The sequence below is a fragment of the Desmodus rotundus genome, chromosome 3 (assembly GCF_022682495.2).
Source record: "Desmodus rotundus isolate HL8 chromosome 3, HLdesRot8A.1, whole genome shotgun sequence".
NCBI lineage: Eukaryota > Metazoa > Chordata > Mammalia > Chiroptera > Phyllostomidae > Desmodus > Desmodus rotundus.
The window spans coordinates 33,632,378-33,649,184 of record NC_071389.1 but is presented as its reverse complement, the minus strand read 5'-3'; the positions used below and the strand labels follow the sequence as shown (position 1 = coordinate 33,649,184).

General features: G+C 45.8%; 1 protein-coding gene across 3 annotated transcripts in view; it reads left to right on the top strand.

Annotated features, from left to right (window-relative positions):
- The window catches only part of FAF1 (Fas associated factor 1), a 423,880-nt gene extending 413,065 nt beyond the window's left edge, over window positions 1-10,815 (top strand). For all 3 annotated transcript variants that reach the window (XM_024571040.4, XM_045204230.3, XM_024571039.4), the window contains one exon: window positions 10,555-10,815. In XM_024571040.4, the coding sequence (XP_024426808.1) occupies window positions 10,555-10,638 (84 nt within the window). In that variant the 3' untranslated portion in view covers window positions 10,639-10,815. The remainder of the gene's footprint in view (window positions 1-10,554) is intronic.
- Window positions 10,816-16,807: the final 5,992 nt, after the last annotated feature.

Below are 16,807 nucleotides of genomic sequence, written 5' to 3'. Positions count from 1 at the left end.
GAAGAAAACTGACTTGTCCAAAGTTGCACCACAAGAACCAGAATTGGAACCTATACATTCTGGCCCTTTACATCCTGACATTAGGTAGCACACGGCCTTGGCAGTCAGCACAGAGGAATGTGGAGAAGGGACAGCTTGCTGAGGTCTGACAGATGAGGGAAATTTTGCAGGAGGAGGTGGTGCATAACTGTAGGGGTGGGTTTCCTTGTACTTGGGGAGGTTTACTGTGGTTTATGTGGTCTGCATCGGAGGTAGAAGATGGGGCCTGGTTGTTGTTCACGTGGGGGCAGGGTGAAGAAGGAAGGCTTACGGATGAGAGTGTCGTGTTTGTTGTCTGTGTGGGCTACAGAGGGCTTGTACATTTTCTGCCAGTGTGGCAAAGGGCTGCTTCCCGAGTCAGTTGTGCAGGGCTCCCTCTGCTTGCAGTGCTGCCAGCATACACTCTAGAAGGTGATTGTGTCGGTCACCAGAGGGGAGCAGGCAAATACTAGAGGAAATGTGAGAACAGAGCTTTTTCTTTCCTTGAAGATGCTGGAACTTTCTGAAATGCAAATTTTACTCTAAAAGCAAGAATGCATTTTGAGAAACCATTGGTTTATTGCTTCCCAATTCCATACACTGAACCTGAAGGCTGTAACTCATGGAATGAGGGATAACCCTATTAGGCCACTTGTGGGAGAGATGGGGGAGTTACAGTGGACATGATGAAGAAGCAAGGCAGGAGGCTTGGGTTCTGGCTCTGCCTCTACCGGTTATGCTGTGTGTAAACCCAATCTCTGGGTCTGGTTTCCCCCTCTACAGAGTGAGGCTGATTCCCAAAGCACGATTTTAATTTCCATTTAAAATATTTCCAATATTTTAAAGTATTAAAATACATCGAGAACCTGAAAAAAAAATCCAACCTAGTGTATTTTTAAAGACTTTGCTTTTTTTTTTTTTTTTTTTTAGAGCAGTTTAGGTGCACAGCAATAGTGAGCAGAAAGTACAGAGAGCTCTCATATCACCCCTGTCCCACACAGGCATAGCCTCGCCCATTATCGATAGCCCCCATCAGAACGGTCCATTTGTTAAAATCGATGAACCCACACCAACATTATAATCATAGTTGACATTAAGGTTCACTCTTGGTGCAGCTTATTCAATGGGTTTGGACAAATAGATAATGGCATATATCTGCCGTTATAATACCATACAGAGTATTTCCACTGCCCTAAAACCCTCTGTGCTCGGCCTGTTCATCTCTCCCGCCCGCCCCGCCCCCCACAAACCCCGGACAACTAGTGATGTTTTTTTTCTATTCCCCAGTTCTACCTATTCCAGAATGTCAAATAGTTGGAATCATACAGTATGTAGCCTTCTCAGGTCGGCTTTCTCCACTTAGTAATATGCATTTAAGATTCCTCCACGTCTTTTCATGGCTTGGTGGCTCATTTCTTGTTAGGAACATCTTGATGGCTTTCAGGTTTGGGCAGCTATGTATGAAGGTGCTGTAAACATCCGTGTGAAGGTTTTTCTGTGAACATACATTTTTAGCTCCTTTGGGTAAGTACCAAGAAGTGTGATTACTGGATTATCTAGTAAGAATATGATGCTTTTTTAAGAAACCACCAAACTGTCTTCCAAAGTAGCGGTGCCATTATGCATTCCCAACAGCAGTGAGTGAGAGCTCCTGTTGCTCCACATCCTCTCCAGCATTTGTCGGTGTCCTGGGTTTGGCCATTCTGATAGATTTGTAGTAGTGTCTCTGTTTTAATTAGCACTTTCTAGTGGCATAGGAGGTGGAATCTCTTTTCATACACTTACTTGTTATCTGTATATCTTTGGTGAGGTGTCTTTCACCAAAGACCTTGGTGAGGTCTTTGGCCCACTTTTTAATTGGGTTGTTTTCTTATTATTGAGTTTTAAGAGTTTTTTGTATATTTTGGATAACAGTCCTTTATCAAATGTGCCTTTTGTAAATATTTTACCCCAGTCTGTTGACAGTGTCTCCTTCTCTTGACAGTGTCTTTTGCAGAGAAGTTTTTAATTTTAATGAAGTTCAGTTTATCAATTATTTCTTTCATGGATTGGGGCTTTGTTGTTATATCTAAAAAGTCATTACCATCTCCAAGGTCATTTAGACATTTTTTTCCATATGTTATCTTCCAGAAATATCATACATTCATGTTTCACACTTTGAGTTAATTTTTGTAAAGGGTATAAGGTGTGCATCTAGAGTCACTTATTTGCATATAGCTGTTCAGTTTTTTCAGCTCCGTATGTTGAACTGGGCATTCTAAATAGGAAAATACTAGATCCAGACTTTCCCTTATTCAACTACAAACTAGAAGCATTTCCTTGGCAAAGTTAAAGAAAATTAAAAGGATTGATAATAATACCCACTTTACATGATTTTGAATTAATGGTTGTATAAATATCTTGCAAACTATGATGTATTATGCATATATTGCTGCTACTGTTATTTTTAATGTTACTCAGGCCCTGCCCTCAAGTAGCTCCCAGCCTATTAGTAGTATGATATGTATGCTCAAGTATTTAAAAAACAAAACAAAACGTGAGAAGCAGAATGGTGTGGCCAGCAAGAATCCCAAAATAGAAGTCAGAAACCCTGGGGCAGAGTACCGCGTCTGCACCTCATCAACTGTGTGACGTGGGCCAAGTGACTTGACCTCTCTGAGCCTTAACTGCCCACCTAAAAAATGAAGGTGTTGGACTATTTGGCATTATTAATTTAGTGAGAAAATCTGTCCATTCAGGTTTCCTAAGAATAATGAATAAAATGTCAAGATGGTTGAATTTCCTTTTCTAATGTAGACAAAGTCAGGCCATGCATCTTATCTGAGAATACCTCTCCTCCCACAAGAAGGCCCAAAGGTGGGTTTCTCTGTTGATTTACTTCTTTCTCTCTATTTAATTATACTTTATTGATTATGCTATTAGAGTTGTCCAAGGTTTTCTCCTTTTGCCCCCCTCCACCCAGTACCCCACACTCCCTCAGGCAATCCCCACACCATTGTCTGTGTCTGTGGGTCATGTATATAAGTTCTTTGGCTACCCCATTTTCCTATACTGTACTTTACAATCCCATGGCTATTCTGTAACTACCTATTTGTACTTCTTAATCGCCTCACCTATTCACCCATTCCCCTATACCTCCCTCCCATCTGGCAACCATCAAAAGACTCTCTGTATCCATGATTATGTCTCTGTTCTTTTTTTTCCCTTAGTTTGTTTTTTTAGATTCAGTTGTTGATAGGGATGTATGTATTGCCGTTTTATTGTTCATAGTTTTGATCTTCTTTTTCTTAAATAAGTCCCTTTAATATTTCATATAATAATGGTTTGGTGATCATGAACTCCTTTAGTTTTTTTCTTCGCTGGGAAGTTCTTTATCTACCCTTTGATTCTAAATGATATCTTTGCTGGGTAGAACAATCTTGGCTGTAGGTCCCTGCTTTTCATGACTTTGAATATTTCTTGACAATCCCTTCTAGCCAGCAAAGTTTCTTTTGAGAAATCAGCTGACAGTCTGAGGGGAACTTCCCTGTAGGTAACTAACTGCTTTTCTCTTGCTGCTTTTAAGATTCTCTCTTTACCTTTAACCTTTGGTGTTTTAGTTATGATGTGTCTTGGAGTGGGCCTCTTTGCACCATCTTGTTTGGGACTCTATGCTTCCTGGACTTGCCTGTCTTATTTCCTTCACCAAATTAAGGAAGTTTTCCTTCATTATTTTTTCAAATATATTTCCAATTTCTTGCTCTTTCTCTTCTCCTTCTGGCACCTCTGTGATGTGAATATAGGAATGCTTGAAGTTGTCCCAGAGGTTGCTTACACTATCCTCATTTTTTGGATTATTTTCTCTTCTTGTTCTGATTGGTTGTTTTTTGCTTCTTTATGTTCCATGTCATTTATTTGATTCTCACCTTCATCCACTCTACTGTTGTGTCCCTGTAAGTTGTTCTTTATTTCAATTAGTGTATCCTTCATTTCTGATGGGATCTTTTTTATGTTGTTGAGATTCTCTCTTAAGTTCCTTGAGCATCCTTATAAAGTGTCTTGAACTCTGCATCTGATAGATTGCTTATCTCCATTTTGCTTAGCTCTTTTTCTAGAGTTTTGATCTGTTCTTCATTTGGGCCATGTTTTTTTGTCTCCTCAATTTGGCAGCCTCCCTGTGTTTGTTTCTATTTATTAGGTAGAACTTCTATGACTCCCCATGTTGGTAGCAGGGCCTAACGTAGTAGGTGTCCTATAGGGTCCAGTGGCACAACCTCCCCTATCACCCAAGGTGGATACTCGAGGTGCACCCTTTGTGTGGGCTGAGTATACCCTCTTTTTGTAATTGAGCCTTGATTGCTATTGGCAGATCAGTGGGAGGGATTTACCCAGGCCAGTCAGCTGCAAGGACTGGCTGTGACCACTCACCACCAACCTCCACCCTCCATGGAGGTTCAGCTGTGCAGGGGCAGGCTGGTGGTGCTCCTGTGTGGTCTGTAGCTGTCCACTGGGTGCACAGGCCCTGGGGTATTTTGAGTGGTGCAAGCAAAGGTCAGTACCCACCTGTGTTTTGCCTGGAATCACCCTGCCTGAGCTATAAAGCTGTCTGAGGTGGCTGCTACTTGTACTGGGCTTGGAGATTTTCAGGTGAAGCCAAGCTGTGAAGCTAGTCTGGCAGCTGGAGTGCCATGCCTGGGGCCATTTAGCAAGAGGTAGGAGGGCTGGTGGCTCACTGAGGCTACCTATTGCTTGTTTGAAAGGATTTAAGAACTTGTGAGGCTTGAGCCAAGACCAGCCATTCATATGGAAAAGCAACTGTTAACAGCTGTAAGTCGGGTGGATGGAGCCTCAGTGGATATCCAGGGCAAACAGTGTTAGCCAGGTTGATGGAGTCTCAGATATGGCACCCATCTGCTGGCTGTGTGGCCTGCTGGCTCTGTGGCTCTGTGTGGGAAGGGTTCAGAAAATGGACAGTGGCCTCTGCCTGCCTTTGTGTCTAGGAGAAAGCTGTCCCCAGCTCTTGCCTTGATGTCAGACACTTCAGCTCCTCCCTGTGTGCCACTGGTGCCTTTCAGGCTGCCACCCTGGTGCTGGAGTTCAGAGGGAGTGAGTCTGAGTAAGTTTGTTTGTGGGTTCTTTAATAGGACCTGCTTGGGACTCCAGTCGTTTCTTCTACTGACTCAGTACAGGCTGGTTTTTGCAGCTAGAAGTTATGGGGACTTATCTTCCTAACACTGGAACCCTGAGCTGGGGGTCCTGGTGTGGGGCTGGGACTCCTCACTCCCAAGATATCCCTTCCATATTTTTATCTACCACATGTGGATGTGGGACCAGCCCATTCTGCATCTCTGTCCCTCCTGTCAGTCTGGATGAATTCTTTGATTCCGTAGTTGTCAGACTTCCATTCAAGTTGATTTCTGATGGTTCTGAGTGATGCTTGTTCTCTAATTTAGTTGTAATTTTGTGATTGTGTAAGGAGGTGAGGCACACTTACCTATGCCGCCAACTTGACTGGAAGTCTCTCTGTTGATTTAGAGTCAATAATTCAGTAAAGTCCCAAGTAAATGGCAGAACATAAGCTCAGATTGGGTTTTTGTATTCAAATTTTATAAACATTTTGGGATTTTTTCCTGACCCTTGACCTTTTTCCATTCCTTTTTTTTTAGAGAGAGGGAAAGGGAAGGAGAAAGAGAGGGAGAGAAATATTGATGTGGGAGAGAAACATCAACTGGCTGCCTCTTGCACGCCCCCAACTGGGGACTGGCCCACAACCCAGGCATGTGCCCTGACCAGGAATCGAACCAGCAGCCCTTTGCTTTGGGGGCCAACCAAACCACACCAGCCAAGGCACCTCTTGCCATTCTTAAAGTGAAGATCTTATATCCTGGAAGCTTGGTTACAAACAACCTCAGGGTCATCTCTTCCAACTTGTTTCTCTGTGTGTCTCCTACTCTTAGCAACACCTCCAGCAGAATAGTCTAGCAGTAGAACGTGTGGCTTTTAAAGCTGGGTTGCCTTGATTCACGTCTGGCTCTGCCCTCACTAGCCTTGAGACCTTGGGCAAGTTACTTAGTCTGTTTCATGGCGCAGTTTCTTCATCTGTCAAATGAGAATAATTGTACTTAACCTCAGATAACCTACCCCAAAGGGTTATTGTGAAAATTAAATTATTTTAAATGTAAAGTGCTTAGAAATTCCTGATACAAAGTAAATGCTCAATGAGTGTTAGCCTTTGTTATCATCATCATCATGTTCTTCAAATAAGCCTCTATTTGAAAGCTTCTAAGGAGACTAGAAAGTACACTCACCTCTACCCTCCCTACCCCTCCATTGCCCCAAGGCAGCCTGTGGACATATTGGCCAGAAGCATTCTGGTTATCGTGTGCTTTGGAGTCAGGCAGCCTTGAGTTTGAAACCTTATTCTACCTGCAGCCTGGGGTGAGATAAGCCATGGTGTCTTCTACTGTAAAATGGCAATAATAGTACCTACTTCACTGTTTTGAGGACTAGTTAAGGTACTATACATAAAGTAATTAGCCTGGTTCCAGCTACATAGTAGGCACTCAGTACGTGATAGTTGCTGTGATCATGATGATGATGGTGATGATGATGATGAACAAGAAGAAAATAAAGGACAGAAGGAGGAGAAAAAGGGGTAAAGGAAAGAGAAGCAGCAGGGCCACACCAGCAGCTGCTGCTCTGTTTAGTTCTTTCTGACCAGCTGAGTCCTGTTTCCGTGCTGCCTTACCTCATGGATTCCAGGTCTGCTCCCTGGAGCTGCACAGAATACATTTTCTGTGTCTCCTGGTCAGTCCTGCAGATATTCAAAGAGGCCTAACACGGCCCCTCCCCGCAGCTGTGGCAGCACAACTGCCACTTCTCAGCGCCCTCTCTCCAGGGAGACATCTCCCACTCTTCCGCTGGTTCTCAGACAACATGGCTTTTAGGCTCTTCCCCACCAGGAGCTCCCTCCTGGTGTGTTCCACATCCTTCTTGACTGGGGTCCAGAGCACTGCAGCCTGGTTTCACATATGGCCACTACTTGCTGGAATGAAGCATGGTGTCCTGCATCCCCCTAGGCTCCCCACAGTCTCTCTGTCCACACCAGGCAAGTCAGAAGCAAAACAGAGTGTCCTGTTCGCTTTGAAATTCCTGTCTGAAATGACCGTAAGAGAAGGAACTTACTGGTGACCTGGGCACTAGGTATGCAGCCCCCACACAGCTCTGTTCGCTGGCAAGCAGTGCATTGTGGCACAGCACCCTGCGGCTGTACAAGGGGGTCTCCAGATACTGAGGCATCGCGCTATCAGGGAACAGGGAGCACTTCTGCTGGGCATTGGAGTGGAAATAAGAAGGCAGCCTGGTGCAGACCTGAGCTCCAGGAGCTTTTGGAGAAAGAGCTCGTGTTGAGGTTAAACAGACCAGGTCCCCTACGCAAGGCAACATTCCAGCCAGTAATGGTTACCACCCACTGAGCGCTTCCTGCCTCGGGCACTGTGCCAGAGGCTTCACCAACATTATTTTGTTTAACTATCACAACAACCTGCGAAGGAGAAACTGTGATTATTCCCATCATACAGGTGAGAAAACTGAGGCTCTCTGGTTGTATAACTTCTTCAAGGTCATACAGGTAGTAAGTGACAGAGCTGGGATTCGAATGTAAGTTTGCGTCTCTCTTTCTAACCGTTGTGGTACACAGACAGCCCTGACTGTCCCTGAGGCTGTAAATAAGTGGTGACCATTGTGAGCCTCAACTGTGTCATCCCCACTGCCCTGCATAGTTGTTCTCGGGATTAAAAGGAATAACATATTTAAAGCGTCTGGCATGTAATAGATGTTGAAGAAATTTTACTTTCCCCCTCCTCACGTCCCAGCTCTCCAACTTCAGGTGACAAGGAAAATCACTTAACATTTCCTGGACACAGATTTCCCATGTAAAACCTGGGTATGTTTTTTGAACCTCTAACTTTGTATGTTGACAAGTCAGGCAGGGTTCAACTTGGGCCTGAGGCTCTAGCCTCCCAGCCTCTTGTGCTTTGTAGCATGTCTTTCTGCCAGTATGCACAGCTCTGGCACTATCACAATTATGGTTCCTTCCAGCACACATCACATTTACAAACCACAGATAACAAAGTAGAAGATGCCGGAAGAGCCCTGGCATGTTAATTAAGAACAATAGTCGAAGCAGCTGGCCAAGAAAATGCCAGTGAGTCGGAAGCAGAGGCAGCATAGCTCTGTTTATTGACGGAAGGCAGTGCAGTGTTGTACGTTAATTGGGGAAATGGGTAAACATTTGCCAGCAGCTCGCCCCCCAGTGTATTGGAAGACGGACAGCAGGCTGGGCCCTCCCCACCGCCTTGCCTGCCTGTCTGCCCAGAGCCCAAGAGATACCAGTAGAGTGAGCGGCTTTGCTCCAGGTTCCTTATAAGCAGAGAAGATTGTAAAGACCGATGTGTCTCCTTAATGACCCTCCTGGGCATACCAGTTTTCCATCTGGATACAGTCGAAGGTAGTGTTCCTCCTTCAGCTCATCAGCCTGCCTGTGACACTCAGCCCTCAGGAACCCCCTCCCGGTCAGCAGAGCCATCTTATTAGGTGTGGCTTGGGTTGAGCAGAGGACAAGGCTGCCTACCTCGGGTGCTGCGCGCGGTCGGCCCACAGGCCCAGAGCACCTGTAGCTGACAGAGCACACTGCCCAGCCTCTCATCACACACACTTACCACTGCCCATCTATCTGTGTCCATCCCTACTGTTGCTCGCACACACAGCAGCCATCGCTGAGTACCGGCTCTGTGCCCAACACTGTGCTAATTATATACTTTTTCTCATTTAATCCTCCATCAGTCCTGCAAGATTAATACTAATGCCAGAGCCACAAAGCTAATAGCCAACACAGCTGTGATTTAAACCGGAATCTTTCCTGTTCCAAAACCCGTTGTCCTTTCCACGAAACCAGTACTTCTCCACGTTTTAAAATCCACAATCCCTATCCCATGTTTCCATGCCTGTGGTTCTGTTTCATTCATTAGGTTCCTCTTATAGGTGAGATCAAATTATATTTGTCTTTCACCAACTGGCTTATTTCACTTAGCATAATGCTCTCCAGTTCCATCCATCTAAGTAGTTCTTTCTCTCTGCTGTGTAGAATTCCATTGTGTAAATGTAGCACAGTTTTTTGATGCACTCATTTATCAATGGGCACTTAGGCTGTTTCCAGCACTTGGCTATTGTAAATAGCACTGCTATGAACACTGAGGTGCATAAGTTCTTTTGAATTGGTGGTTTGGGATTCTTAGGCTATATTCCCAGCAGCAGAATTGCAGGGTCAAAAGGCAGTTCCATTTTTAGTTTTCTGAGGAAATTCCATACTGCTTTTCTTAGCGGCTGCACCAGTCTGCATTCCCAACAGTGCACTAGGGTTCCCTTTTCTCTACTTCTTCGCCAGCACTTGCTGTTTGTTGATCTATTAATGATGGCTGTTCTGACCGGTGTGAGGTGAGCAGCGGGGTGGGGGATAATGGTGAACAGAAGGGGAAAGGACTAGTCAAAGAACATGTGTGAATGACCCACAGACATGGACAACAGTGTGGGAATTGACCGCAGGAGCAGGGTGTGGGATGGGTGGAAGAGGGCAAAGGGGGGAAAAATTTGGGACAACTATAATAGAATAACAATAAAAAATGATAATAAACTAAAATAAAATTCACGATCCCTTTTGTTAAACAGGAAATTTTTGTTCCTTTCTCTGATTGTCCAATTCAGAAAACATCCCATCCCTGCCCCAGGCCTAGGAGGTCATAAACCTAGTTTAGGGTCCCTGCATGATTAGCATATTCCAACCGAGCCAAGATTTTGTCGAGCTTTGCTGTCTGTAGCTCACATTATGAAATAATATTTTTTTAATTTCTAAAATATAATTATGTTATGACATGGACTCATTTTTTTCAAACTAAGCACCCACACACACATACTCCCAACAGGGAGATTGTGCTATGCCTCGTTAAGGAGCCTCTCCTCGTCAGGGGAGATGTTCATCTTTGGACATAGTAGAATGGACATTCTACAGTTTATTACAGGAAAGATGAGCCCCAAAGGCTTAGCTCTTATCCCACCAAGCAGAAAAGGCCCTCCCCACTGTCAGGAGTTAGCCAAGGAGCGGTTCCCAGGAATGCCACTCAGGTGTTTAACCAGCATCTTTTCCTAAGGGCCGTCCATTCTGTGGGCCACGCTGAGCTGTGCAGGAGGCAAGGAACCTCCACCTGCGCAGGGAGAGGTCCAGTCTTCTGAACCTATACCTTAAGGTCAAATGCTAGTTCTTCCACTAAACTATGAGACTTGACCTCTCTGAGCCCTGGTTTCCTCGCTTATAACATGGGAGTAACAACACCTGGGCTCTTTTGAGGATCGAATAAGATAACAGCTGTGAAAATGCTCGTGCCAGTGCAGAGTGCGCTCCAGGTCAGTGTGCGTGGACAGGATCCTCCTGTCGTGTGGAGAAAACAGTGCTTGCTCCAGTCTTTTGAATGTGTGCTTTCTTTCTTTCTTTCTTTTTTTTAGATAACCCAGCTGGACCCAAATAAATCATTATTGGAGGTAAAGTTGTTCCCTCAAGAAACCCTTTTCCTTGAAGCGAAAGAGTAAACGCGGCCCAGCAGTGGACCCCGCCGTCCCTGACAAGCAGAGGCCTGCATCAGGAGAAGGGCTCTTCGCCATCCCACCTACACGCTCGTCTCACAGAGTTCAGTGTCACACTTCTGCCTCTTGCAAGATTGCTGGAAAAAAAGTAATAATAAACATAGCTACTTAAAGTGTCCCATCCACGAGTATATATTCCCAACCCTCATTATAGAGAATTACAACTCTGCCACCCTCCCTAATGCCTTCACCCCGCCCTCGTTCAGTGACTGACAGCACTGTTCCAGTGTGAGTGATCAGAGTAGAGTTTATACCTCTCCAGCGCCGGCTCCTCCCCACAGCGTCTAGGATAGTTCCGCCTGTCCCAGGACACCCGGATGCTGTGTACTTGATATGTCTCATTGAGCCAGGGCTCATACACTTCTGCCTTTTTATTTTCATTACTGGATTTCTACTTTGTCACCTATTTTTAAGAGGCAGGGGGAAACCTGAAATGGACCTTCTTGGCCTGGAGATGAAACATTATTGTAGGAAAAAAAGCATATCATTTTTCTTGGTACTTTCTGACCTCTTACTAAGATGTAAGGTTGTGTTTGAGGACTGCATTTGACACATATGCAAGATATTTATTTACTGCTGCCACCGCGGGTCTCCAGGTTCCACCTAGGACATGTTTGCTGTCGACTGCAGCATGGGAAACTGTTCACGCGCAATGTGAATGTTGAGATAGTGTGAGGAGGGCCAGTACCCGGACGTCGGTGTCTGGCCCGGCTGCAGGAGGCGGCTGTTAGGTTTGGTTTGGACAGTTAGGATCTCGCGGACACCAGCTCCCCAGCTGCTGCCCCTTTAGTGTACAATGAACACAGCTCCCTCCTGCTTTTCTTTCCCTCTTCCTTCACTACTTTGGACCTTGTCACTTGGTGTTTCAAGCCCCTGGCCTATCACCAAAATCTCATCGGTCGTCCCTTGGACTCTGGGCCCAGCTGTAATAAGGAATCTGCTCCACTTTTTATTCTTTTAATGTTTTAATATTAGATGTCGGACTCCCGTCTCAAATGAAAGGGATCTCATTCAATGGCTGAAAATTCTGATTTCATATATTTAAGAGAACAAACTTTGGGGCTCAGCTCAGACAACATGTGTTGCCTGGATTCACATATAATTTTGGGATGATTTAGTATATGGGGATTTTTGTTAATCTTTGGGTTTGGGGGTTAGAGTTCAGTTCATGGAAACACTGTTTATACCTTCTCTGACAATGATTTCTTTTCAGTCTTGGAATGTTTCTTCACTTTTTTGTGTCACCTGTGGTCTCTATCCTAAGCTTTGGGATCCTGATTTGACATTTTGTATTTGTCCAAAAGAGAGTCTTAAATGCTGGGTATTTTCCCTGGCCTAAGCCAAGGGGTTATCAGAAGACTAACGGAAACCCAAGATACGCCTGGTCGTTCTCCCTCTGCCCAGAAGTGGACATTGGCCAAGAAAATTCCATTTGTGTCTTTTCTCTGTTGCTCCAACCAGGGACCTCCCCTGAACACACTGTTAAAAGAGATGTGTTCCTAACAGACTAGTGCTGCGTCTGCCCAGGTGCAGGCCTTCTCTGGACCCAGAGGTCTCTCCAGGGAGGCCGGAAAGAAGAGACCCCCTGCGGGGGGAGTTCAGCCTGAGCACTTCCAGCTCCACTCTACCTTCCAACCTAGTGGCCCCAATGCTACAGATGCACTAGAGCACCAGCTCTTCTTTTTCCAGGTAGACCTTGCTCTGTAGCTGCCATGGAGAAGCTACAGCCCTGAACTCAGGCCATACTCAGGAACAGCAGCGGGGAGGGGGGGTGGGGGGGTTGGAAGGGTGGGACTCTGAATTCACTTTCATGGTTAACCTGTTCCATCTGATTTGGGTTTGACATCATCATACTGTTCCTCCCTAACATCCTCACTTCTGTATTCCAATAATAGAGACTTTACTCTGAAACTGATTTCATAAAAGTTATTAAATGCTACTTGAATGTGTATGGAGTTTACACACCTTTCCTCAGCCCCATCTTAGAAGGTTCTCCTTGTTCAGCCCCATGAAATCCTTTCCTGTAGGCCCCATTGCTGGGAAGGGCCTCAGCTACAATGCTCACTGTTCACTCATGTCATTTTAGTCTACTGAGCTCCAGGACAGGATGCCAAAGCAGCTGTATGCCTTTTCTTACACACACATTAAAATGACCGGAAAACATTAAGTGACCTGCAGTCACCACAGGAAGAGCAACATCCTTTGCAGTTCTCCCCCTACCCTTGGGCTCTGCATACCAGCCTCCAGACATGAAGAGTCAATGAGCATCTGTGCTTGGTGATTTTTTGCTTTGTATTTTTTAATATCTTATTTACTTATTTTTAGAGAGAGTGTAAGGGATGGAGAAAGAGAGGGAGAGAAACACTGATTGATTAGATCTTGCACGCCCTCAACCCGGGGACCTGGCCTGCAACTCAGGCAATGCCCCAACTGGGAATCGAACTCGCAACCTTTCGGTTTGCAGAACAATGCCCAACCCACTGAGCCACACCAGTCAGGGCTATACTCAGTGGTTCTTAAGCCCAGCTGTTTACAGTGAAGTTCCAGGGTCCCTTGTCATCCCCACCCCCATTCCTGTTCACCCCTCTGGGTTTCTTGGAGAATCAGTTGTACATTTGGAACATTAGTTTGAAGATTTCAGTATTACTGATTTCCCACCACCTCTCAGGAGGTGCAGTTTGGGGGTTTCTGTTTTGTGATGTTGCCACGATCTGGCACCACTAGCTTTATGGGACACACATTTTTCCTCTCTGAATTATAAGCCTCCAAAGGATGAGAGCATCTTTTATGGAATCTTTCCGTTTTAATATAGTAGAATAGAATTTAGGCTTTTTAAAATTTTACTTGGTGACATTAGAAAGAAAATTGCAGTTTCATTAAAATTGTTGCTCCCAAACTAGACCTGCTGACCTGAGTGCTGGTCCACGGGATGGGTTTTAAAGATGCTGCAGAACTCTGGCAGATTTCCCCCAAAGCAGGGAAGTTGTTCATTTGGATGTGGGAGAGGGTCTTAATCGTCTCCATGAGCAGCATCACTGACATCCTTCCACAAGCCCCTCATCCACCCAGCTCTGGATCCCAACAAGGGGATGGGATGTGGAATTCTAAGTTCAGCCCAGGCATCACTCACACAGTGGCCCCACTTTACTGTCTACGTGACCTTTCACACGCATTGTCTCCTTTGACTCTTCATAAAATTCTTGGTGGGAGACCACACACACACATTCCAGTTTGAGCCCCGATTCTGCCACTTAATAGCTAAGTCTGGACCTCAGTGTCCCGATAACACTCAGACAGTGCTTTGTAGGTACCACACCCTCCACACCCATCACAGTCCACGGCAGCGAGGGAAGCAGGGCAGAGGGGATCATTCCATCCTTGCACGTGGGGCTCCAGGGGTAGTGGCTTGCCTAATGTCACACAAAATGTCAGCAGAAGAGTCGACTCAAGCCCTGGGCTCTGGTTTTCAGATCCACAGCTCTCCTATAAAGAACCTCTAAATTTCATCTCCAAGAAATTTTGGAGTCCCCTACAATTGTGCACAAAGTCTTGTGCACTTTTCTGAAAGGAGCGTTTGTATTCATCAGGTTCTCTGTGGGCTCTTTGGATGCCAGAAAATTGAGAACCACCATTTACATATGCAGCCAACACCACACTGTTTGGGAAGTTGAATCTGTCCGTTCTTGTCCTCAAGCCATGTTTTTGTCTAAAGGAGAACTGCAACCCCCAAAGAGGGTGAGAGGCAGCAAGTAGGATTTCTTGCTTTGAACCTCCCTTTGCATTTAGTGTTTCTCTCTTGTCTCAAATAATCTGCTTTGGGAGATGAGCTTTGACAACCCCCACTGGTCAGACAGCTCCTCGTCTCTGCTGTACTTTGAAAGTTTGGTCTGAAAGGAAATACCAGTAAAAGACTTGCTCTCAGTCTTCAGTCTACTAATACTCTTTTTTAAAAAATTATTTATTTATTTATTTTTAGAGAGGGTGGGAGGGAGGGAGAAAGAGAAGGAAAGAAGCATTAATGTGGTTGCCTCACGCACCCCTACTGGAGATGTGGCCCATAACCCATGTCCCAATTGGGAATTGATCCAGCAACCCTTCAATTCGCAGGACAGCACTCAATCCACTGAGCTACACCAGCCAGGGCCGGTCTACTAATACTCTTAACTTGAACCCTGTCTATGGGTTGTGTTTCTACATCTTGAGAGATCTGATGTGTGGTTAAGAGAATAACTTCTGGAGCCACAGTGCCTGGGGCCGAGCCCCTCCACATGCTAGTGGTGTGCCTGTGGGAAGTCACTTCATCTACCTGTGTCTCACCTTTTTAGCTTTAAAATGGAGCTAACAGTACCTGGCTGATAATGTTGTGAAGATTAAATGAATTAACAGTTAACAGTTAACATGTAAAGCACTTAGAACAGCTATTGCCTGTTCTGCACACTCATATAGGATTAAAAGGACAGGGTGATGACAGCAATGGGAAGTGGCAGCTTATGGGAGAAGACACAGAAAACGTGAAAAGCAGGCATAGGTGTCCAGGAGCACTGACGGCTCTAGCACCCTTCAGGGAAGGTAGGGAATCCTGCAGGAGGGGCTGCTGTTACTGGGGCCTCTAAGGACAAGGCTGGGGCATCATGGGAAGGAGGAGGGAGGGGGACGGCGACTTGTTGAGCAGTTAGGATGTGCCCAGTACTGTGCTCGGAGCAGTACATACATTATTTCATAACCCACGACAGCCCTGCCGGTGGGTGATCTTGACCCCATTTTGAAGAAGCAACAGGTCAAAAGGTGAAGTGACTTGCCCAAGCCCCCCACTGGCAATAGAGAGCACAGCAGAGTCTGGGGCCCAGGCCGGACTCCAAAGCTCCTACTGTGTTTATGACAATGCAGTGCCACCTTCAAGCAAATATGACATGTTACCAAGGCATTTCAAATAATTACAATAATACAATTTTTTATAATGCTGGTGGGTGCAGAAAGGGGTAAAGCCACATTTTCGTGGAAAACCCAGCTCTCCAAAGTGGCTCATCCCCTCGTGTGTCAGGAGCCAGAATTTAAGTAATGCCAGTTAAACACGTGCAGTGACTGGAAGAAGGTCCTGTGGCTTCTACCCCTTTGACATTTCCAAAATCTATTCCCTGCTCCTTTATCTGTGATTCCACTGATGTGTCTTCCCTCCAATCTTTACTGTCTCTCAACTAGGTTATAAAACCACATCCTAATGGGTCTGCCTTTCTCCATTCCCATCTCTTCTAGACCAGTCACCACAGGGCTGCCAGAAAGAGCTTTCTAAAGCACCTGCCTCACCATGCCATATCCCTGCTTCGGTCCCTTCAAAGGCTTCCCATTGCCCTTCGAACAAAATCCAAAATCCAAACATTTGGCTGGGAGTTAAAACTCCTGTCATCTGGCTCCTCCCTCCCTCCCCAGGTCACCAGCCCTGCCCTTGACACCACACAGCCAGAGCCCTCCGAAGTTTCCTGAAAGCATATACACACTTGCTCTCACCTCTGTCCTTGCACACTACTCCCTTTGCTCCGAGTTACTCTTCCATCACAACTAGACTCCTGCCACCGATTCACTCTTCACTTTCAGTTGGGACTTCAGCTCTTCCCAGACGGTTTCCCCAACCATTGCCACACCCTCCAAGTCAGGGGGCCGTGCCGGGAATCTTCAGCCCTGTGTTGCCCTTCTCAGAGTGGTGGTCACTCAACTCTCTCAGTCTTGGCTCACATGTTCTGTGCCCCCCACCCCCGCAACCCCCAGACTGTGAGCCCCCCAGAGGGTCTGAGAAACCTACAGCCTCACGGCCTGGCAAAATGACTACTATGTGGTAAGCACACAGTAAATGGGGACTTACTAACTGAATTTAAACAAAGACAATGGTGTCCATGTGCTAAAAAGCTGGCCACTTCCATCTCTAACATCCAGTTCATCTGGGAACATTGTGAGGGCAGAGGCCAGACCGTAATTGTCTCCTCATTTTCAGAGCCAGCCCAGGGCTGGCACACAGCAGTCGTGCACCCCGTGGTTACTGAAGCAGTTAGTTCATTGGACTGGAGCAAAACCAGCTGGGCTGAGAAGAGACAGTAAAGGAATTGGGGTTGAGTACTAGCTG